The 25,426-nt window shown below is 44.4% G+C and overlaps 1 protein-coding gene across 6 annotated transcripts in view; it reads right to left on the reverse strand.

Moving 5' to 3' along the window:
• The window catches only part of CRACR2B (calcium release activated channel regulator 2B), a 370,935-nt gene that overhangs the window by 19,634 nt on the left and 325,875 nt on the right, over positions 1-25,426 (reverse strand). For all 6 annotated transcript variants that reach the window (XM_086957751.1, XM_086957752.1, XM_086957755.1 and 3 more), the window contains 2 exons: positions 2,205-2,392; positions 1,633-1,704 (listed from right to left, as the gene is read on the reverse strand). In XM_086957751.1, coding sequence (XP_086813877.1) covers positions 1,633-1,704; positions 2,205-2,392 — 260 coding nt within the window. The remainder of the gene's footprint in view (positions 1-1,632; positions 1,705-2,204; positions 2,393-25,426) is intronic.

Consider the following 25,426-nt stretch of genomic DNA (forward strand, 5'->3'; position numbering starts at 1 on the left):
CACGGAGAAATGTAAACATTTCGCCATTTATCGCCCGTTTTTCAGCTGAGTTAATTTTTGGCGCTAAACCCATTCCACTAGTTAATGAATCAGGTTTAGCGTCAAAAGGCATGGGTGGTTGTATGGTACCGCCCATGTAACACTCACTTAACGCATAGTAATGCAAAGCAGTGTTTCACGCTGCTTTGCATTACTTTTCTGTACAAACCAATGCACATATTTATTTGCGTTGGATCGTGAATCCCAAAACAGGTTTAGAGTTGGGTTAATGTTAAAAAATGATCGCTAACCCGATGCTAAACCTTCCAGAATCTAGGACTTTGTTATTTCTGCATTCGAGGTTTATTTAGAGTGGGCACCCTGTTTGTATGAGGATTAACATACGGCCACATAGTATGGGAAGATCTAGAGTGGCTGTAGAAGTCAGCAGTCTAGTTGTGATCCTGCATTCGTATTTCAAAGATGGTGGCTCTCCGTGTTTTGCAGTTGTGTAGAACCAAGGCCAGTGCATTTAGGCTGCTCCAACCTCCTCTGACACGTTGCCGTTGAGTGTCTCTAATCACCTGCGGCATAGCCCAGCCCAGAGGCCTCCCTGCAGTTGGATGTCCTATGTCCAATCAACCTAACATCTTTGGGGGCAGGATAGTGGCTGGCAGTCTTGGGGACCACACTGTGCCATGCCTATGAAACAGTCTTCAGCCTCATCAGAGGTACGGCGCAGTAGTGTGCCACTTTAGTTTTTGTTTCTACACCAGCTCCCTGGGTCAGAACATAGCTGCTAGGGTCATGACAGTGTGTCACCTACAACAGTGCCCATTGCAGGGAGGATATATGGATCAATCATGCTCTACCTTGTCATTCATGACTCTAGATCACCATGGATGTCCCTGAAGGGTGAATGGTTGTCCTGGGCACGTGTGATTCACTCACTGAACTAGCATCTGGAGGACCTCTGTGGTGTTGCTGCTGTCCCCACCACCATCTTGTGTAACGTTTACAATTAGCACCCTAACCCATTTCTAAGCTTTATTTAATGAGCACTGCCCAGTCCCCTGTTTAAATGATGGATGCTTCTATGCACCCTGCAGCTGAAGGCCTTTGCATTCTTGGTCCATGGCACCTAAACATGGACAGCTATGGTGTATTCCAGCTTCCCTTCTCACGGTGATGCTTGGCAAAGGCAGAGAAAAAAATCTTTTTCCCTTAGTTATAGTGTTTTTTTTCTATGAGTAGAAGCAGAAGCAGCATCTCCCTGAATATGCTAGCACAGACTCCTCTTCGCTCTGTTGTGGTAACATTACTGTTACCTGTGCTGATGTGGCCCTCCTTCCCTCTGTGCCGAAAGTAGGTTCCTTGTATTGTCCATGATGATGACAAGTGGCTTCCATGACTCATTTGCAAGATTGGATACTGCAGGGTTCCTTGAGCCCCTTCAACGTGAGCTAAAGGAGTCCAGGGGTTCTCGTCCGTTTCGCATGCCATAGTCTTTACTGAAGGAGTCCCACTCACCCACTATTACATTTGTTAACACTGCCTAGACATAGTTACACCCATATTTATGCACAGGGCTTCCCCCAGTGGTTTAATTTAATTCTACATCTTAATGCCATTCTCCTACCATGGTCCCCTCACCTGAGAAGTTCCAGTTGACGCAGAAGGCTCTGTTTTTCTTTCTGCATGTTCTTTGAGACTTTGAACACAACCCTGTAGGGAGAAAAAAAATATCATATGGTCTAAAAGAAGCCTTCCGTGTACATCTGCAACATGATTGCCGGCCTCTGAGTTCAGCACAGATACCGTTTGTACAAACATGCCTTGAGTCACCAGAGTTGGAAAATGTCTTTTGTAGAATGGTAAACAAAAACATATTTTTGGTAAGAACTCACCAACCAATAAAAGCCCAGATCTCTGTATGAAAACAGACACCTGTATTTTAATTGGTCTGTATCTGGTTCATAACACCTGACCGAGCATCAAAAGGAGCATGTTTCACCTTGGAAGAGCATTTCAAGCTAAATAAGGTCAAAGTCTGCCTTCCTCCTTACAGTCAATCAATATATGCATACCACACTTCATAGCAGAACATTGTACCAAAACTGCGACGAGCCAGTGATGAGCAGGCAAGCATAACGTATTGCTTGAGGTTGCGGGAATGATGTTGATGTGCTGTTGCTCTAGACCCTCCCAGCCCTCCCTAGCTCTACCTGTCCTTCAGGTCCTGTTCAAGGTCGGCCTGCTTCTGGAGGGTCTGCAGCTGGCCACGCGCAGCCTCGAGACTGCACCTGCTCTGCTCCAGCTGCTCGAGGAGGTCTTGATTCAGCTGACGTAGTTGTTCATTCCTGACGCGGGTCTCCACCTGCTCTGAGTTCAGTTCCTGCAGCCTTCGTTCCAGCTGTCAATGAGAAGACACACATGCCAGAGCAGAGGGCATTAGCTGCAGAGGTTCACAGAGAGCACCCGAGCCAACGGCGGACGCACAGCTTAGCTTTGATTAGAAAAGGGGACTAGATTCCAGTTGTGTGGGAGACAGATGTGTCACACAGACCCAGGGGGCTGCCATAATCCGAACACCCTGACTGTCTTGGCCTTGGACATACATGTTAGGCTGGGTCAGTGCACCAGGGACCGAGGCCACTGAATCTAGCTCGAATTCTTTGGGAGTTGCACAGCACAGTTTCCTGAAACACAGGGATGAGGCACTTGATACATGATTACAGTTTGGAACAGTAAGTACACGATGCAGTTTACAAAACACTTCTCCAGCTGCCCCAGAGGAAGAAATTGTGCTGCTACTTAGACAGTGGTAGCTGGTGACATTTGAATGTGGTGTGGCATAAAATAATTGTCGTACTGCAGTGTGGTGAGCGAGCGTAGCGAGCGAGCCCGAACAGCCTACAGGGGCTTCTCCCCCTGACAACATTTTGAAAAAAGAGCGGACAAATGGTGCATTTGCAAGCAAATTTGAGAAATTAAAATAATAATAATAATAATACATTTAAATGACTTAACACGTGAAGTCAAGTTGGAATAAAGTAATTAGAAGTAGCCATGAAAGTAGACCTTAAAGCAAGTAAAATAAATTACAGCATGTGTTTTAGTGAAATGTAAGGTGTAATATAATGACAGTAACAGGACATATTTTTCATTTATGATTAATATAAAACACACACACAAAACTGGTCAATTAAATACACAAATCTGAAAAATCATAGTAAACCACATAATCATAGTACAAAATGTATACACACAAAACAGCAATGCATCAGAAAATGCAAATTTCACAACCCCTACACGTACTTGCCAGGCTGGAGGAGGTGAGGGGGCTATTATTAACATAAACACCACAACCCTCCACCTGCATCTTACCATCGAACCAGTCAATCACACACAGGTCACACCATACGTTAGCCAGCTACAAAACTTTGACACAGTATCAGCTACAGTGTTTTTGCACTGTCACCCACCCAGACAAATACCAACTTTATAATACACATTCAGAGGAACACTCTCTTTAGTATGCCTGGGAAAAAAGGGTTAGGGAAATACTGCTTCCTTCCAGACTCTAGCCTGAGTGGGTTAAGGAATTTCCATGACCCTTCTGAGGCCCCCTGCAGTGTCATCCTTGGTGTCATGGCCAACTTTAGATGTATGCTGTAAATTACAGCACACATGCAAAGTTATTAACCTTTGAGAAAAGAAACCTTTTCTCACAGGTTACGTCTGGCTTTTTAATGCAAATACCTGTTTAACCTATTTTAGTAGATATCGATTGGGTAGTTGCATAGGAACTCCTGTGTTCCACCCTTGGTATGCTCACTTGACACAACGTAGCTTAAAGTGGTATTTATCTTACTTTAGGACTGGAAAGTAAGCACAAATATAACCCTTTGCTGCAGCTGTAACACAAATCTGACATAAAGTATTTGTAAATCTGAGCCATAGTGTTATGTGTAGTAGTATCATATCCATAGTTTCCCATGTACGTGTACACTTCATGCAATGTGCATAGTACTAAAGGAGTGTGTCAGCGTACGTCTACACTCAAGCAGAAATGTGTGTATATCCTTTGTTTATACTTCCATTAACTGCATTTTAAGTATATGAACTCCGTTTTAGTATCTGTGCCTGTATCAGGAATTTGGATTATAGACTTCTGCTTATATGGAACCGAGCTCCAAAGTTGCTTATAAAACTTAAGATTTACTATATGCCCCAGAGCACACTATCCTGCATAAAGAAAAAACACAGGAAATGCATGCAAAATTACACACACAATGCGAAAACACACACTGGTCGCTATTTGTAGATTTTGTTATGTGTGTGAATGCTTTCCTTACACATTTAGCATGTGTCATTAATTTATATTATTTTAACGTGCATATTGTGTTGATGATTAGAATGTGGATCTCTGTAATGCTTCGAGTGTGAATCGGAGGTGTGCAACTATTTGTGTCCAGACAAGGGCATTATTCCTTGTTGTGTAATTTCTTCCTCACAGGAAATATGCACCCAAAAGCAGACCCTGCTGATCTCAAGTCACTCGGGTGTTTATCCGCTGTCAAGCTATTCCTCACACTCCCTTTACATTCCACTTCTTGCATAAGTTCATGCTAAGTCTCTACAACACACTGCAAACCCGAAAGCAAAACCCCACACCAATGTCTCTGCAGTCAATACCTTTCCCCTTATCCATGCACTAGAAAATGGGAAACTCCCCACTCCACAAGTCTGCTGCTTCAACAAGATGTTGAACAGTGCTATAGAAATGACGTAGCAGAATAAAAAGCAACACTTGCTGTCATGGGTAAATAACAGTTTAACACACAATGGTTGGTCTACTCTAACTGTTGGATGATTGGCATGCCACAAGCAATAACGTGCTTTATGCATTGTCATGCATGATGTTTGTAAACTGTTGTAGATAAACAGTGTCACTCAAACAGCTGGTTCAACAGAAGAATTGGGCCAGTCGTATGGGCATCAACATGGTGACCTCGGCAGCACTAGCCCTCCCTCCAACCCAAAGGGACTGCCCAGTCAAGCTCTTACGACCCCTCTGGCCCCCAGTACATGTCCACACATGAAGAAAACATGCCCCTCAAACAGTAACTACTCCACAAACTAGCGCCAAAGCCAGGCGCGATCCATAACACCCGGAGGACAGGAGCATTCAGGCCAAAAACGCCGCCAGGAGGCAAGATAAACCGCCCTACAAGGCCCAGACGCACCCCAGTCAACCATCGACGCCGCCTCTTGGCTCGAAAGCACAACGCGGAACCAAGGGGCAACCTGCGGACAGTGTGTCCAGCGGGATGAAATGGGATCGGCAAAAGATACATACACTTTTATCTTTGCAGGCCGACTGACACTGCACTGTCCCGCCTTTCCATGCTGAAAGACTATTTGCCATTGCACTTACCCCAACCATCTTTTGACCCCCACAGTCCGTGAAAACCACTACGGGTGCTGAACCCTTGGAAGACACAATGAACAGTACGATGTGACCTCATACCAGTCAGTTTTAGAAAGTGGGCACCAGTTGCGGCCGGCAAGGATCGGTTGGGCGGTGGAGGGGAGAGAAGCGGGACAGAGAATAAAATAAACAACGTACCCTCCTCCAAGTGCCGTCGACTCTGCTCATGCCCAGTCTGCTTTTTGATTGGTAAAGCGCAGCAGAGAGCGCCCCAGTTGGGCGCCTGTACGGAGGCCATTTTCTCTAGGGAGAGTGCGCATGACTGGGTTGTTCGGCCCTGGGGCCGACCAAACAGTCAGTACCCATATCAGTGGGCAAGCCACTCCCCCCTGCCATCGAGCAGGACCGCCCAGCTGCCCGCCCCCAATCAGGCACTTCTGCTTTCTGGCAGTGCGAGAAGCAGAAACATAAAGTGGTAGTTTTACCATTTTATGTTTCTGCTACTCGCATCGCGAGAATGCAGTGGGGCGACACCCCCACAACCCTATGGAGGAGCCACCACTGTTCTTAGAATAAGTTAGTGCACTCTTATGTTCCAGATATCATTCTTAATAGCAGGTGGATGAAAGATTCTAAAGAACTGATAACAGAATAACCGGTCCTTCAGTGCGAAGAGTATGATCGTAGCCGGAAGTGTGCTAGTGAGGTTACAGAATATCCGAGGCGGCTGACAAGGGTTCTCGTACCTCATTCTTAACTACTGTGGAAGGAGAGATTAGTACCTTTCCAGCAAAGAAACACTTACAAACTATGTGCCTCATTTGCTACAAAATGACACAGAGTGGCGGTGCAAGCTATTTTTCTGTGCCGAAAAGCGTCATTTTAAAAGCACAGGAATGTGTCGTATTAACAACAATACAACGCATCCGTGTGCTTTCCCCTGCGCTGGCGAACAATTGGCTGCCATGCACCAGCTCAGGCCCCCTTGCGTCATGTTGCAAGGGTGCCTGCATTGCGGGGATGTTTGTTTTTTCACAAAAACAATGATTGGTGATATTTACCTCTTTCTATGCGTGCTGCATTTGCAGAGCGCATAGAAATAGGGAAAACAATGAGGAGAAAAAAAGTAAAACAGTATTTTACGCAGGGTGACTTTACTTGGCCTTCAAAATATGGGCAAGACCATTGCGCCGCCGGTGCGTTTAAAAAAAAGTGACGCACCAGGGTGCAATAGGCTTGTAAATGAGGCCATTTGAGAGGCCAACACAGGGGTTGTTGGAATGTGAAACCACCTTCCACTTGATTAAACACAAAGCACAGTTGGAATGCGATAAATGAACATTTCAGGGGCCCTGTATATTATCAGAAATTGTACGCCACCACCTTGCACTTTCCTTATCAGGACTGTGGCAGGAACACGGCTGTGCTGGAGGGCTGGCACTCTGCCTAGATACCTTTCTGAGCCTGGTGCCAACGGAGAGCAAATCCACACAGTACCCAAGGCCCTCCTACCGTAAACATGCCACGAGCAGCAGGCGGCCTGGGTACTTCCCTACCTGTTTTTACATTTTTATTTAGCCCTGTGCTGCTACCAGCTTCTCTAATATCTGCTTAAAGTGGAATTGGCTCTACAGTCCCGAATATCAGGAGAGGAGCTGTAGCAGGCCCCTCGATGTGAAAACAGACGTAGTGATGGCACCTCACATTTTACCACCCATAGGTACAATATGAAAAGGTAGCTTGGTGGGTTAATGCAACGGTTGCAGCGATCTCTGTGATACCTACAATTCACAGACCCACGCGCTGAATATAAACATGCAGATCCTCCACGCCCCATTCTAAGACCCTTAAATTGAAGCCAACTTAGTCGAGAGGTGTCACTTGTTACAGCAGCATTAAGCCTTTAAGACACAGCAGTAAGCAACATCCATAGAACAAGTGCCTTCATACACTGCAAACGTTCACCCAACATGGCCCAAACCTACCACAAATCAGTTAAACCCTGTCTACTAAGACAGCTTGTGTCAACAAAGATCTGTTACAAACACAGGAGACGTCCCAGCCTGCTCCTGAAAAAAAAGCACTGTTTGATGACACTTAAGAAGCTTTACCCTACTTCAGCTACCGTGATCAAAAACCTACACTTTTGACAGGGTCAGCCAATCCTGGCAAACAAACGTCACAGACTGTAGGTAAATTGACCGGGTCAGGTGTGTTTTGTGGAAGAAACAAATGATTCTGAAACCATGTATGCGAGGAGACACCTATTATAAAAGGTTGATTACACATAATTAGGGCTCCCGGTTTTATGGTATCTATTTTTTTTTTGCCATTTCCGTCTGTATTTATCCATATTTCTTTTTTGCTAATTTTATCTGTATTTATCCATATTTATTTTGGGTTTTGGGGAAAATTAAGCTGAAATTAGTATATTTCCACATTTATTTAACCGATAAACATGCACTAATGCTTGAAAGTCTGCCAGGTTTCAGCACTGTGAAGACCCACAGATGATAAATCAGTGCACTTACATGAAAAAATGCAAATTTCAGTATCAACCTTGTGCATATCTACTGCTTTTAAAGGCTCTTTACTAGAAGTCCTTTCTTTTGTAACCCCATTTTCTATCAACCCACACATCAATTGGCCTGGCAGTCATGGCAAACAGTATTTAGAACTACTCAAAAAGCAACCACATTTCCGTATCTATCCACATTTAAAAATAAATACAGACAAGAAAATTAAAGTTTTCTGTCTGTATTTACATGTAAAAATCAGTAAATAATAATTCTAGTGGCCCTGATTATGTGTAATCAACCTATCAACCTATGCCGCAAGAAAAACCGAGTTATGCGGCATAATGCTGCACATTTTGTATGGTATTACTTGCTTACTTTGTAAAAATGCAGAAATAAACAACTGAAAGATGACCAGTTAACGTTTACGAAAAGCCTTCTACTGCGCAAGAACACGTTGCCACATTTTTTGTAACTTTTGATCAGTTTAAGCTAGAAAAGTAAAAAATATTTTTTTTCCTAAAACCTGCAAATTGTGCAGCAGATGATGGACTATGTGGCAAATGCATAATTATGGAAAAAAAGTTGTAGCCGCACAATTGCATAATTCCAGTGGCCCTGCAAATAACAAAAGACGTGTGTGCTGGCGAGGAAATGCCATTTTATTTTGCCTTGCCTAGGGCTTCTGAAAAGTTAACTCACCTCTGAAGCTGTCAACTGTGGTTTTTCACGTTTTGCATCGTCAACATGGCACGGGGTAGGATCAATGCTCCAATTAAGATAACGTCATTGTTTTGATAAGAGTTATTTGCATAAGGCCCAGTGCTCTTTAAAATCTGAGAAAGCCTGCTCAGACTTGTTTTTCTTGTAAATTGAGCATGAACTAATATTATAAGATTCACTCTCGTTTACACAGGAGGTGTGGGCATCATTTTGTCACAAAAGACTGCACAGGAACTTGTGCCCAGAGTGCAAGAGTCTGAGACATATTTACAAGGAATTATCGGCTCAGGAAAGTCACTTTTTATGACGTTCCTGTGGCAATAAACCCTTCCTCTTAACGCCACCTTGTAAATAAGGCCACCTTTCACACAGCACTTAGCGAGAAAGGGGCAGGTAAAAGGTGTTGTGTGGGTGTTTCGCCGCAACACCCATTGCTTTTTGACGCTGCAGCCTATTTACAAGGGTGGCATAAATAGGAGGCAGTGTCAAAAATAAGACCAAGGAAAACCTGGTCTTAACCTGGCGAAATGAGAAGAAATGTTTAATTTTTCCTGGTGTTTGCTGTTTCTATGTGTGCGGCATGCTGCAGCACACATAGAAACACCACTATTGATTGTGCATGTGCAGGACAATCATTGAAAAATGATGAGTTGCAACTTCTATGTGTGCTGCATAAAGCAGCACACATAAAATTACAAATCGGCATCGCCGATTGTTTATGTGCAGGAAAGGATACCTTCCTGCACATAAACAATCAGTCCCTGCAACATAGGCACCTTTGGACAATGGTACAAGGGTGCCTGCCTTGGCACTAGGCAGCTAAATTCAGGACCAGCACAAGGGGAAACACAGGGGTACCCCACATTCCTGCAAATACGGCGCATTCCTGTGTTTGGAAGCTGTCAGAACGCGGCATCAGCTATCTTGGCTTAACGCACGCCTCCGACAGTTTCCTTGTACATATGCCTCTCTGCGCTGTGACTTGGGTGCAGTGGGTTTTATTTTTTCATTCTCATACCTGTGCCACACGGTGAAGGCCCAATAGTCATCGAGTGACTTCCTGAAATAGACAGCGTCAGAGTGTAGCCTATGAAAACGGAGATCTTTTGATTTTCAAAGTCTTGCACTGTCATTTTCAGGCTCTCTGTAATATATTATCCCAGCCTTCATGGTTTAATATTCAGAGAGCACCCAGTAGCAGCAACTGCAACTCTAATGCCACTGAGTTGCTTAACCAATCCTATAAAAAACGGTTGATATTTTCAGGCTGCTGTTTCAGGAATCACACTCTGTTTCTGTGATCTTTCTGTAGAACTCATGCCTAGGAGAAATATCTTCTATGGGTAGTTTTTGTGCAGGAGAACGCAGACACTCTTGCTCTTTAGTACAAGGCTGCCCGTGTGTTTTCCCAGTTTTGATTTCAGAGAAGGACGACACACGAGTAGTGATCCAGCACCGTTACGACCCTTCACCATCTCGGCGTGAATTTCACCGGCGAGTGCGGTAACAGCCACGGAGGCTACCGGGCTATCAATAATAAACAGTTAGATGGAGATATAAATGGATTAATATAATTATAAAAACGTGGACCTTTGAGGACCACCCGTAATCCTTAAGTGTTCTTCGCGCTCCCCCCAATTTAAGCCTTTGGAGCCAATGGGCCCATTAATCCTCACTTAAACCCCTTGGGAGGACCACCTAGTTTCAACCACGCGGCCCCTTCCCCTTCACACACAAGGCAGTCCTGAGCATGACCCCGCTAGTAAGGCTCTTAGGAACCTACACACATGGGGTCGAAACGTCAACACTACCTTGACGCCAATATCATCAACAGTACCTGATCTACTGTGATTTGTTGTATTACATGGCTATGTAAAAGACTGTATGAATTATTCCATTTGTCGTACTATTTGGCTGTGAAATGTTATGCCGAATGAACAGTAAAATTGTATAACACACTACTTTTTTAACTTTCACGTATCTCACTACCTTCACTCAAACCACTCACGTGTCCTTATCCCTTGCGTCATCCCATGATCGGGCACTCAAAATGTTATTTCAAATGTATCCCATGACTGAGATTAAATAGCACTGCTACAAGTTTTATCTTCCGTTTGATTTCTCTAGTAATGTAAGTTATGCTTTATTAACGCCTTTTGATGTTAGATTACTGGGACCACCCTTTATTATACTGTCTCATACCCAGGTCCTAGTGATTTTGGGTCTACCGTTTAATATAATGTGTTGGCACCAGGCAGCTACAAGTGTGCCAGCACATGGAAAGAGCAGAACTGCGCCATTTCTTAGAAGATGTGGCACAATTCTACTCTCCCATTCAGGAAATGCAGAGCAACAACTTCATCTACTGCGCTGCACCCGTTGATCTGTTTGAAAATATGCTCCTTAATTCAGAATTCCATCAATTGGGGTTCAAGGTGTGGCAACAGAAACGGGGTGGAGTCACAAGGGGTAGAGTCACAAAAAACAGAGACTGGCAGTCAATGTATATATTCATTTTTAAAAAAACTGCAGCAAAGAAGGACATATGTAACAGTAAATCTATTCTGGCTTACTTAAATTGTCACAAACAGGCTGCATTTTCAAATATCCCTAAGGGGTTAAAGTACCTGAAGCAGACATCTTTGTGTGCCCAACAATTTTTAGGGAATAATAGAAATGATAAGATAGCTCTGGTGTTTAATGCGCTTGTCGGAGGGATCTGTGTTTTGTCTAGTCACAGTTTTAACTCATCATAAAGTGCACGGAGAGTTAATGTACCTTCTCCAAAGCTTGTGTAACATGCAGTTCACACATTTCTATGTTACGTAGATAGCTTAGTGGGTTATTCCTTTCACCACAGAGGTAATGTTGTTCCTTTCAGTTAATAAGTTACAATCCTTCAAATATTCCAAAGTGACATAAGGACCGGCTTCAAGGAGCTGCATGCAAACTGAACAACATAGGTTTAGAACTTTGTGTAGTTTTGCTCAATCTTTCATTATTACAAAGCTGATCAAAAAGTTAATTTGGGTAGTTATAAAGTCTTAAAAAGCAAAGCTAGATCCAAACATCTTTCAAATACTAATTGCATTTCTCCAGACCAATCACTAATAAAATCGGGGGCCATATTATCAAGAACAGGCGATAAAATTATCGCCGCTTTATCGGCTGCAAACTGCCGCTAAAGCGGCGATAATGGGCTTGATAATATGCCCTTGTGAATTCCCAGAGCAGCCCAGGTTCTGGTGTTAACCTGGGCTGCTATGGGAATTCATAAGGGCATATTATCAAGCCCATTATCGCCGCTTTAGCGGCAGTTTCCTGCCGATAAAGCAGCGATAATTTTATCGCCTGTTTTTGATAATATGCCCCATAATGCCTAACAGAATAGATGATAGGTGACTCTTTCCTACACCTTGTAGCCTTCATTGTTTAGTGTAACATTTCCTGTACACTGATTTATAAGCTTTTATGATTCATTGTCTGCATAATGTGTGTGTGATGTAAAGTGCTCTAACACCCTAAATTAGGATAAATCGCACTATCAAATAAATATAATGGAGTAATTTCTATTTAAATTAATATTTGAATAATTAGTCAGTCAATAATTTTTTTCGGCTAAGAATAGCCATAAAAGTACAAATCAAAACGTACAAATAAAAAAATACATGACATGATATAAGATATATGATAAAAACAAGTTAAAAACATTAAAATGTACAATCAGGACAAATTAATCTACAAGTTACTGTAGAAATGTATATTCAATAACTGTGCAGGCAATTAACTCCTTCATATATTTTCAATGACATTCAAAGTGCATCTAATGAAATTTTATCACCGCACTGCAAGTTTGTATTGATCCCAGTTTCTGGAATAGATCATGTCAATTGTATGTTGTCTGAAATTATCAGAAAGTAAAATTGTGGCCAAAAAGCGGATTTGATAAGCACTACACAAAGTAAAAAAAAGCATAAAATGAGAGGTGCTTTATTCAAATACATTATCACAATGGCATTTACGGGGATCTGAAAAACAAGAACTGTACATTGGAAATGTGAACCAAAAATGAAGGGTATAAAATAGAAGATAAATAACAAAAAAAGGAGTACCACCATATACAAAGCTCAAAGAGCGATTTTCGGTGGGATGGAGTTCTAATGAGTAAAAAGAAGAAGTCCTTCTTTGTTTTTAATAAACCCCTCACTCACCAACCTGGTCGGTGACATGCTTCATCATCGGGGCCACCTTGACAGCCGAGTGCCATCAAGGTGTGCTGCGACACCTGGAATACAGTGGAGCAGGTATGTGAGTGATGAATGCAAAAAAAGGAATCAGTGAGTTAAAAATTGTCCTGGTATGGCTTATGTGTGAAAATTTTATTCTTAAGTCTACTGGACAATAGTAAAAACAGTGTATGTGTCGATACAGTAAAGGTTTTAGTTTGACCAAATGTATCTATAATATGTGTGCAAGGTCTACATGTTTCAAACCAAGTGGATATTCCCGGTTTTTCTTCAGGACCATAGAAGGGGGTGGGTGGTCAGGGTACACTAACACCCTGCCATACCTACACTCCTTTGTTCCCTAGTAACAAAATTAGTTACAGGGCAAAAAACGGGTAACCCAAAAAGTGGTTACCAAAACAGTAAAAATCCTGTAAAGAAAGAGAAAGTATAAGTCTACAAAACTAGTTACGTGCCTGTAACGTAGTGAAGTGGCTGAATCTGCTCTTTCTGTGAAATCATCCCACAATCGGTTAATGCGGACTAAATAGGTGCAATTCGTGGTGATCCAAATTTAGGGCAATACTAATTAGTGGATAAATTACTAATTAGTGGATGAAATAATTTTTTTCTTTTCTTGGCACACCTATCAATATAAGTGTGAATAGTGAAAGCGCGTTATTAATTTACCGCCTACTTTCTTATACTACAAGTGCGTGGTTCGACAGCATACATATCCATAGTAGTGAATGCGGATTACCGACGTGCTATTGTTACAACTTGATCCAGACCAGACAGTACAATACAGACACTACATGTAACATAAAATGTAAATAAAACGTGCTTACTCCTAAATAGGGGTTGTTAGGCTGCACGGGTTAAGGGGGAAGGGAGGCCACAGTGGAGAAAACATATTCTGAAAAAAAGAAAGAAAAAGGGTCAGCTGAGTACCTCGTGGAGAGTTCGTAGGTACCTGACAGCTGTGTAAATTAAAAAGTAGAAACGGTTGCGTTTCGTACTTCGGGAAGGACAGGATCTACTTACAGTTTTTGTGGACAGTTCAGGCCATATACCTATATCCCCCCTCCTTGCGCCCGTCAAGATCCGAATGCGGCGCCAATGATAAATGCAGCCGCCATCGGAATCAGGGTGGGCGTGGTTTCTGTGGCGTGATGACGTCATGCGTTCATCAAGCCAACTCCGGAAGGCCAAGGTAGTCATGGAAACATGGAAGCGTTTTGCGTTTCCCTAGAAGCAGACCAGAAGGGAGTGTTGGTATAACATAAAGAGATAGCTGGCAGGGTTGCCGTGGCGTGATGACGTCACACATTCATCGAACCAACTACGGAAGGTCAATAGGCACAGGTAGTGGTGGTCAAGGAAACGTGGAAACGTTTTGCGTATTTCCAAAAGCAAACCAGAAAAAAGTGTTGGTATGACATAAAGAGATAGCTGGCAAGGTCGTTAATGTGCTCTTTGGAAAAAAGAGAGAGCGAGGGGACACTATGGGTTTGATTCATTCAAAAGGGGTTTTTTACTACTACAATAGTTTACAACGATAAAAGTTTTATCCGGGGGCTGAGGATAAGCTTCTGGAATTGTTTGTAAAAAATGGAGTCAGGTTCTTGGAACTGTTTGTAAAAGACAGAGTTAGGTTCAATTCAGTCAGGGATACACATGGCTCAAGAAGCAGGATTGTACAGAAGAAAGGTTGGAGTCTCATAAGAGGACTTAAAGCACACTTGCCCAAGGTATATTATCATTCAGACCATTTAGGTGTGTGGATAGTCTATACACCCATCTCTGCTCCTTCTCATATAAGCGTTTCTGTAAATTGGGACCAGATGCTACTTGTTCAATGATGGTCCAGAACATGTCATTTGGTGTGTGACCCTTCTCAATAAAGTGATCTGTCAGTCGGGTTGCATTTTTCTTGCAGCGAATAGTGCTGCGGTGTTCGCAAATCCTTTGTTTCACTTTTCTAGTGGTCATTCCTATGTACCGTTTGTTACAGGTACATTCAATTAAATACACTACGTTACTGCTGTTGCAGTTAGTGTGAGCGATCTGCCTCCATGTTTTGCCATCTTCCAAATCCAGAGTTTTTGTGTTCCTTGTCAGATGACAAACACTGCAGTTTCCGCAGCGGTAGTGCCCGGTCACATCTGGTAGACCCCAAGTTTGTGTGAAAGATTGGGTGGTTGATACTGTCTTTGCTTTTGGTCTAGTGTTGACCAGAGTGTCCTTGAGACTGTGTGACTTTTTGAAAGAGAACAGCGGTTTCTCCCAGTGTAGATTTCCGGTATTTAAGATTCCCCAGTGCTTATTTATACTTCTGGTCACCTGATTTGAAATTGAGTTAAATGTGGTCACACATGTGATAGGAATTTCATCATTCGTCTTATTTTTTTCCTTCAAGCAGTGCCTCTCTTGGCTGGTTCCTGGCCCTCTTTTGGCACTTGTTTACAACCCTGTTGGGATAACCACGGTTTTCTAGTTTCTCAGATAAGTCCTTTGCTTGTTCTTTGTAGTCAGATAGTTTGCTGCAGTTCCTGCGTAGTCTCAAAAATTGACCGTAGGGTAAATTTTCCCTAAGAGGACGTGGGTGGAAACTCTCAAATCTTAACAGATTATTTTTTGAGGTGGGTTTGTAGTAAGTTTTTGTCTCCAAATGATTGTTCTCTTTACTGATGACTACATCCAGAAACACAATTCGTTCCTTATCATTACAGTTGGTAAATCTGAGGTTATTATCACATGTGTTTATCCAGGTAATTAATTCATCAAGAAGTGCGACAGGTCCCTGCCAAATCGCCAGGACATCATCAATATAACGTCTCCAAAAGGTTAGGTTGTTGCGGAAAGGGTTAATCTCATTCAAAATGAACTTTTTTTCAAAATCATAGACGTACAGACCAGCTATGCTGGGGGCAAAAACGCTTCCCATTGACGTGCCCCAGTCTGTAAGTACAGGGTACCCTCAAATTCAAAGTATCAATCAATCAATCAAAGACATTTATAGAGCGCACTACCTACCCGTAGGGTCTCAAGGCGCTGGGGGGAGGGGGTGCCGTTACTGCTCGAACAGCCAGGTCTTCAACTTCTTCCTGAAGGAGAGGTGGTCTTGGGTCAGGCGCAGGTCGGTCGGGAGGGAGTTCCAGGTCTTGGCGGCCAGGTAGGAGAAGGACCTTCCTCCTGTTGTCGCTCTTCGGATGCGGGGGACGGCGGCGAGGGCGTGGTTGGCTGATCGGAGGTGGCGTTTGGGAGGGTAGAAGTTGATTCGGTTGTTGAGGTAGCTTGGGCCTTGGTCGTGTAGGGCTTTGTGTGCGTGGGTGAGGAGGCGGAAGGTGATTCTTTTGTTGACGAGGAGCCAATGCAGGTCTCTCAGATGTCCGGAGATATGGCTTGTTCATGGGATGTCGAGGATGAGTCTGGCTGAGGCGTTCTGGATCCGCTGGAGTCTCTTCTGGAGATTGGCGGTGGTACCGGCGTAGAGGGCGTTGACGTAGTCCAGTCGACTGGTGACGAGGGCCTGGGTGACGGTCTTCCTGGTCTCGATGGGGATCCTGCTAGCAGAAGATCTTCCGTAGCATGCGTAGGATGTTGAAGCACGCCGAGGAGACGGTGTTGACTTGCCTGGTCATGGAGAGGGAGGAGTCCAGGATGAAGCCCAGGTTGCGTGCGTGGTCTGTCGGTTTGGGTGCGGTGCCCAGGGCGGGAGGCCACCAGGAGTCGTCCCAGGCGGAGGGCGAGGAGCCCCGTATGAGGACCTCCGTCTTGTCTGAGTTCAGTTTCAGGCGGCTGGTCGTCATCCACTCGGCTACCTCTTTCATCCCTTCGTGAAGGTTGGCTCTGGCGGCGGCGGGGTCGTTGGTCAGGGAGAGGATCAGCTGGGTGTCGTCGGCGTAGGAGATTATGTTGAGGTTGTGTTGGCGTGCGATGGCCGCAAGGGGGCTCATGTAGATGTTGAAGAGGGTGGGGCTCAGCGAGGATCCTTGAGGGACGCCGCAGATGACTTCGGTGGCCTCTGACTTGTACGGTGGTAGGCGGACTCTCTGTGTTCTTCCGTCGAGGAAGGAGATGATCCATTCCAGAGCCTTCTCCTGGATTCCGACGTTGCTGAGGCGCTGCACTAGGGTGCGGTGGCAGACAGTGTTGAATGCCGCAGAGAGGTCTAGGAGGATGAGGGCCGCTGTTTCTCCATTATCCATCAGGGCTCGGATGTCATCGGTGGCGGCGATGAGGGCGGTCTCGGTGCTGTGGTTGGCTCGGAAGCCAGACTGTGAGGGGTCGAGGGATCCATTTGTCTCAAGGAAGGCGGCCAGCTGCTTGTTGACGGTCTTCTCGATGACTTTGGCTGGAAACGGGAGGAGCGAGATGGGGCGGTAATTCTTGAGTTCGGTGGGGTCCGCTGTGGGTTTCTTGAGTAGAGCGCTGAGTTCGGCGTGCTTCCAGCTCTCAGGGAAGGTGGCGGTGTCGAAGGATGTGTTGATGATGTCTCGCAGGTGGGGTGCGATGACAGCGTCGGCCTTGTTGAAGACGTGGTGAGGGCAGGGGTCGGTCGGAGATCCGGAGTGGACGGAGTTCATCGTGCGGATGGTGTCTTCGGTGCTGATCGGAGTCCAGGCGCGGAGGGTGGTGGTGGGGGGTGGTGGTTCGGTCGTGGTGTGCGTTGGTTGGTTGTTGAAGCTGTTGTGTATGTCCGCAATCTTGTTGTGGAAGTATGAGGTGAGGGAGTTGCAGAGGTCTTGCGATGGGGTGATGTCGTTGTTTCTTGCGCTGGGGTTGGATAGCTCTTTCACGATGTTGAAGAGTTCCTTGCAGTTGTGAGCCTTGTTGTCCAGCCGGTCCTTGAAAGCAGTTTTCTTGGCGGTGCGGATCAGCTGGTGGTGCTTCCGGGTGGCGAGCTTGAAGGTGGTTATGTTGTCCGGTGTTGGTTCCCTTCTCCAGACTTTCTCGAGGGCTCGGCAGTTCTTCTTGGAGCTCTTGAGTTCGTCGGTGAACCATGGGGCTTTCTTGCTGCCGGGTCTGCTGGGCGGGGTCCTCAGCGGTGCAAGCTCGTCCGCGCAGTTGCTGATCCACTTCGTGAGGTTGTCGGCGGCATGGCTGGGGTTCGCTGAGCTGGCGGGAGGGTGCTGGCTCAAGGAGGTGGCGAGCTGGTCGCCTGTGATCTTGTTCCAGCTTCTGCGGGCAACCTGTTGCTGGTGGTGGTGGGTCGTCGTTCTTTTGAAGGTGAAGTGGACACAGCTGTGGTCCGTCCATTGAAGTAATTGCGTTTTAGTGCCATTTTGGCACATTCTAGAATGAAGGCTTTTGGTGTACGAAATGGCCAGTCTGCATTATCCAGGGTGTTACCAAGGACTTGGATGGTGTCGTCCTGGGGTATACTCGTGTACAGACTTTCAATATCAAAGCTTAATAGGATAGTTTGATCATCAACCTCCAGGTTCTGTAGTAGGTTTAGCAGGCTCTTAGTGTCTTGCAGGTAAGTAACTGTGTTTTGAACAACAGTTTTCAGAAAAAAGTCACAGAACCTTGATAGAGGTTCTAACAAAGAGCCAATCCCAGACACGATTGGGCGTCCTGGAGGGGGTAGTCTGCCCTTATGCATCTTTGGTAAGATGTAAAAATAAGGGGTTTTACCCTCAGTGGTGCATAGGTAATCTGCTTCCTGTTTTGATATTCCGCCAGAAGTTTCTGCAGTTTTGACTAACTGATGTATTTCTGCTCTCAGCTCATCTGTGGGATCAGTATTGAGGATCTGATAGTTCTTAGTATCACTGAGGAGTCGGATGCATTCCTCGCGGTAGGAGGTTATGTCCATAACCACCAGTCCCCCACCTTTGTCAGCTGGTTTTATTATAGTGGTTTCACAGGTGCCTAGTTCTTTCAGTGCTGTACTTTCCGCTCTACTCATGTTTTGGAATTGGGAGGACGTATGCATTTTTTCAACATCATTATAAACAGCTTGTTCAAAAGCAATCAATTCAACTGGGGTAGTATGTGGTGGTGGCATAAAGGTGGATTTGACCCTTAGTCCGCTCTCATTTGTCGCTTCACTTTCTCTTGGTGGGCCTTGTTTTTCAAAGAATGCCTTGAGTCTTAATTTTCTAAAGAACCCCGCTAGCTCACAGTGTAATTGGAATTTGTCCAACCGGGCTGTGGGGACAAAACCAAGTCCTTTATTCAGGACACATTCTTCAGTTGAAGTTAGAGGTCTTGATGATAGATTGGTAACTAGGGTCTCGCACTGCTGGGACCCGCCTTGCTCTTTGTTTTGTTGCTCACTGGGTCGTCCTCCTCCCAGTGTACTTGGTTGGGTTGTCTGTTTTTTCCTCTTCCCCTTCTGCCCCTGGGAAAAAAGGGGGTCGAAATTGGTTTTGATGAAAAGGGGGTGGTTGGAAATGTGGCTGAAAAGGAGGTTGCCATCCATACATAGGAAAATTGGCTGCTTGGTTAAAGGGGTCTTGGAACATGGGAGGATTGAAACCAGGCCAGAAATTTCCCTGTCCTCTTCTGCCTCCTCTGCCTCGTTGCTTGTTAGTGCTAGCATTTGACCCACTACTGCTGCCTGATGAGTTACTTGAGACCTCGGAATCAGATGTGGGCTTTTCTGGTGGTTTAAAGTCAGGGTCAGAGTAAGGGTAAGTTTTGACGAAGGAAAATCTTTTCAGATCCTTCTGGAATTTTGTCACCTTTTGTTGGGTCAGGTTGTCTTTATATTCGTTTATCTCCTTGTTTATTTAATCAAGTTTCCTTTTGTACCCAGTTATGCTTGTTTTGATATGTGTCTCAGTTTTCTGGATTTCTATTTGGATAGCTTCCGACAATCTCAGAGCCGTTTTTAGAATTAATACAATCCAATCATGCGTACAATGCCACGCTATTAGGGCCCAATCCTTTCTGAATGTTGGATCATTTAGAAAGATCCTTGGGGCGTTTGTCACCAGGAGGCCCTTAGGGGCCATGTTGTTTTGCACATACCCCTTTAGGATGGTGCCGTGTAGTATGGTCCTTATGCGCTCTCTCTTCATCTCAGTTAGCTTCTCCCAATCACCCGTCTGTGATATTGTTTGTGAGATGCTGGCATCTGCAAACCCAGAGATTTCGCCCATGATTGCGTCAATCTCTTCTGTCGAATATGTAAGGCCTTGATTCTCCCCCATGATGGTAGCTATGTGTTACAAGTGTAGTGTCAAGGGGTCAGGTGGATCAAAGAAGGACAAAGAAACTCTCGCAGCTGTGCGCTGCCAAGATATATTATAAACAAATAGGGAGAGTAAAGGGATTTTATCCACCTCGGTGGACGGAAGAGTACTCCTGATCCCCTGGGATAGGTATATAAATAACAAAAAAATGAGTACCACCATATACAAAGCTCAAAGAGCGATTTTCGGTGGGATGGAGTTCTAATGAGTAAAAAGAAGAAGTCCTTCTTTGTTTTTAATAAACCCCTCACTCACCGACCATCATTGAACAAGTAGCATCTGGTCCCAATTTACAGAAACGCTTATATGAGAAGGAGCAGAGATGGGTGTATAGACTATCCACACACCTAAATGGTCTGAATGATAATATACCTTGGGCAAGTGTGCTTTAAGTCCTCTTATGAGACTCCAACTTTTCTTCTGTACAATCCTGCTTCTCGAGCCATGTGTATCCCTGACTGAATTGAACCTAACTCTGTCTTTTACAAACAGTTCCAAGAACCTGACTCCATTTTTTACAAACAATTCCAGGAGCTTATCCTCAGCCCCCGGATAAAACTTTTATCGTTGTAAACTATTGTAGTAGTAAAAAACCCCTTTTGAATGAATCAAACCCATAGTGTCCCCTCGCTCTCTCTTTTTTCCAAAGAGCACATTAACGACCTTGCCAGCTATCTCTTTATGTTATACCAACACTTTTTTCTGGTTTGCTTTTGGAAATACGCAAAACGCTTCCACGTTTCCTTGACCACCACTACCTGTGCCTATTGACCTTCCGTAGTTGGTTCGATGAATGCGTGACGTCATCACGCCACGGCAACCCTGCCAGCTATCTCTTTATGCTATACCAACACTCCCTTCTGGTCTGCTTCTAGGGAAACGCAAAACGCTTCCATGTTTCCATGACTACCTTGGCCTTCCGGAGTTGGCTTGATGAACGCATGACGTCATCACGCCACGGAAACCACGCCCACCCTGATTCCGATGGCGCTGCATTTATCATCGGCGCCGCATTCGGATCTTGACGGGCGCAAGGAGGGGTGATATAGGTATATGGCCTGAACTGTCCACAAAAACTGTAAGTAGATCCTGTCCTTCCCGAAGTACGAAACGCAACCGTTTCTACTTTTTAATTTACACAGCTGTCAGGTACCTATGAACTCTCCACGAGGTACTCAGCTGACCCTTTTTCTTTCTTTTTTTCAGAATATGTTTTCTCCACTGTGGCCTCCCTTCCCCCTTAACCCGTGCAGCCTAACAACCCCTATTTAAGAGTAAGCACGTTTTATTTACATTTTATGTTACATGTAGTGTCTGTATTGTACTGTCTGGTCTGGATCAAGTTGTAACAATAGCACGTCGGTAATCCGCATTCACTACTATGGATATGTATGCTGCCGAACCACGCACTTGTAGTATAAGAAAGTAGGCGGTAAATTAATAACGCGCTTTCACTATTCACACTTATATTGATAGGTGTGCCAAGAAAAGAAAAAAATTATTTCATCCACTAATTAGTAATTCATCCACTAATTAGTATTGCCCTAAATTTCGATCACCACGAATTGCACCTATTTAGTCCGCATTAACCGATTGTGGGATGATTTCACAGAAAGAGCAGATTCAGCCACTTCACTACGTTACAGGCACGTAACTAGTTTTGTAGACTTATACTTTCTCTTTCTTTACAGGTTTTTTACTGTTTTGGTAACCACTTTTTGGGTTACCCGTTTTTTGCCCTGTAACTAATTTTGTTACTAGGGAACAAAGGAGTGTAGGTATGGCAGGGTGTTAGTGTACCCTGACCACCCACCCCCTTCTATGGTCCTGAAGAAAAACCGGGAATATCCACTTGGTTTGAAACATGTAGACCTTGCACACATATTATAGATACATTTGGTCAAACTAAAACCTTTACTGTATCGACACATACACTGTTTTTACTATTGTCCAGTAGACTTAAGAATAAAATTTTCACACATAAGCCATACCAGGACAATTTTTAACTCACTGATTCCTTTTTTTGCATTCATCACTCACATACCCGCTCCACTGTATTCCAGGTGTCGCAGCACACCTTGATGGCACTCGGCTGTCAAGGAGGCCCCGATGATGAAGCATGTCACCGACCAGGTCGGTGAGTGAGGGGTTTATTAAAAACAAAGAAGGACTTCTTCTTTTTACTCATTAGAACTCCATCCCACCGAAAATCGCTCTTTGAGCTTTGTATATGGTGGTACTCATTTTTTTGTTATTTATATACCTATCCCAGGGGATCAGGAGTACTCTTCCGTCCACTGAGGTGGATAAAATCCCTTTACTCTCCCTATTTGTTTATAATATATCTTGGCAGCGCACAGCTGCGAGAGTTTCTTTGTCCTTCTTTAAACCACCTGACCCCTTGACACTACACTTGTAACACATAGCTACCATCATGGGGGAGAATCAAGGCCTTACATATTCGACTGAAGAGATTGACGCAATCATGGGCGAAATCTCTGGGTTTGCAGATGCCAGCATCTCACAAACAATATCACAGACGGGTGATTGGGAGAAGCTAACTGAGATGAAGAGAGAGCGCATAAGGACCATACTACACGGCACCATCCTAAAGGGGTATGTGCAAAACAACATGGCCCCTAAGGGCCTCCTGGTGACAAACGCCCAAGGATCTTTCTAAATGATCCAACATTCAGAAAGGATTGGGCCCTAATAGCGTGGCATTGTACGCATGATTGGATTGTATTAATTCTAAAAACGGCTCTGAGATTGTCGGAAGCTATCCAAATAGAAATCCAGAAAACTGAGACACATATCAAAACAAGCATAACTGGGTACAAAAGGAAACTTGATGAAATAAACAAGGAGATAAACGAATATAAAGACAACCTGACCCAACAAAAGGTGACAAAATTCCAGAAGGATCTGAAAAGATTTTCCTTCGTCAAAACTTACCCTTACTCTGACCCTGACTTTAAACCACCAGAAAAGCCCACATCTGATTCCGAGGTCTCAAGTAACTCATCAGGCAGCAGTAGTGGGTCAAATGCTAGCACTAACAAGCAACGAGGCAGAGGAGGCAGAAGAGGACAGGGAAATTTCTGGCCTGGTTTCAATCCTCCCATGTTCCAAGACCCCTGTAACCAAGCAGCCAATTTTCCTATGTATGGATGGCAACCTCCTTTTCAGCCACATTTCCAACCACCCCCTTTTCATCAAAACCAATTTCGACCCCCTTTTTTTCCCAGGGGCAGAAGGGGAAGAGGAAAAAACAGACAACCCAACCAAGTACACTGGGAGGAGGACGACCCAGTGAGCAACAGAACAAAGAGCAAGGCGGGTCCCAGCAGTGCGAGACCCTAGTTACCAATCTATCATCAAGACCTCTAACTTCAACTGAAGAATGAGTCCTGAATAAAGGACTTGGTTTTGTCCCCACAGCCCGGTTGGACAAATTCCAATTACACTGTGAGCTAGCGGGGTTCTTTAGAAAATTAAGACTCAAGGCATTCTTTGAAAAACAAGGCCCACCAAGAGAAAGTGAAGCGACAAATGAGAGCGGACTAAGGGTCAAATCCACCTTTATGCCACCACCACATACTGCCCCAGTTGAATTGATTGCTTTTGAACAAGCTGTTTATAATGAAGTTGAAAAAATGCATACGTCCTCCCAATTCCAAAACATGAGTAGAACGGAAAGTACAGCACTGAAAGAACTAAGCACCTGTGAAACCACTATAATAAAACCAGCTGACAAAGGTGGGGGACTGGTGGTTATGGACATAACCTCCTACCGCGAGGAATGCATCCGACTCCTCAGTGATACTAAGCACTATCAGATCCTCAATACTGATCCCACAGATGAGCTGAGAGCAGAAATACATCAGTTAGTCGAAACTGCAGAAACTTCTGGCGGAATATCAAAACAGGAAGCAGATTACCTATGCACCACTGAGGGTAAAACCCCTTATTTTTACATCTTACCAAAGATGCATAAGGGCAGACTACCCCCTCCAGGACGCCCAATCGTGTCTGGGATTGGCTCTTTGTTAGAACCTCTATCAAGGTTCTGTGACTTTTTCCTGAAAACTATTGTTCAAAACACAGCTACTTACCTGCAAGACACTAAGAGCCTGCTAAACCTACTACAGAACCTGGAGATTGATGATCAAACTATCCTATTAAGCTTTGATATTGAAAGTCTGTACACGAGTGTACCCCAGGACGACACCATCCAAGTCCTTGGTAACACCCTGGATAATGCAGACTGGCCATTTTGTACACCAAAAGCCTTCATTCTAGAATGTGCCAAAATGGCACTAAAACGCAATTACTTTGAATTTGAGGGCACCCTGTACTTACAGACTGGGGGCACGTCAATGGGAAGCGTTTTTTCCCCCAGCACAGCTGGTCTGTACGTCTATGTTTTTGAAAAAAAGTTCATTTTGAATGAGATTAACCCTTTCCGCAACAACCTAACCTTCTGGAGATGTTATATTGATGATGTCCTGGCGATTTGGCAGGGACCTGTCGCACTTCTTGATGAATTCATTACCTGGATAAACACATGTGATAATAACCTCAGATTTACCAACTGTTATGATAAGGAATGAATTGTGTTTCTGGATGTAGTTATCAGTAAAGAGAACAATCATTTGGAGACAAAAACTTACTACAAACCCACCTCAAAAAATAATCTGTTAAGATTTGAGAGTTTCCACCCACGTCCTCTTAGGGAAAATTTACCCTACGGTCAATTTTTGAGACTACGCAGGAACTGCAGCAAACTATCTGACTACAAAGAACAAGCAAAGGACTTATCTGAGAAACTAGAAAACCGTGGTTATCCCACCAGGGTTGTAAACAAATGCCAAAAGAGGGCCAGGAACCAGCCAAGAGAAGCACTGCTTGAAGGAAAAAATAAGACGAATGATGAAATTCCTCTCACATGTGTGACCACATTTAACTCAATTTCAAATCAGGTGACCAGAAGTATAAATAAGCACTGGGCAATCTTAAATACCGGAAATCTACACTGGGAGAAACCGCTGTTCTCTTTCAAAAAGTCACACAGTCTCAAGGACACTCCGGTCAACACTGGACCAAAAGCAAAGACAGTATCAACCACCCAATCTTTCACACAAACTTGGGGTCTACCAGATGTGACCGGGCACTACCGCTGCGGAAACTGCAGTGTTTGTCATCTGACAAGGAACACAAAAACTCTGGATTTGGAAGATGGCAAAACATGGAGGCAGATCGCTCACACTAACTGCAACAGCAGTAACGTAGTGTATTTAATTGAATGTACCTGTAACAAACGGTACATAGGAATGACCA

Source organism: Lissotriton vulgaris, chromosome 2_1 (assembly GCF_964263255.1).
Source record: "Lissotriton vulgaris chromosome 2_1, aLisVul1.2, whole genome shotgun sequence".
Lineage (NCBI taxonomy): Eukaryota > Metazoa > Chordata > Amphibia > Caudata > Salamandridae > Lissotriton > Lissotriton vulgaris.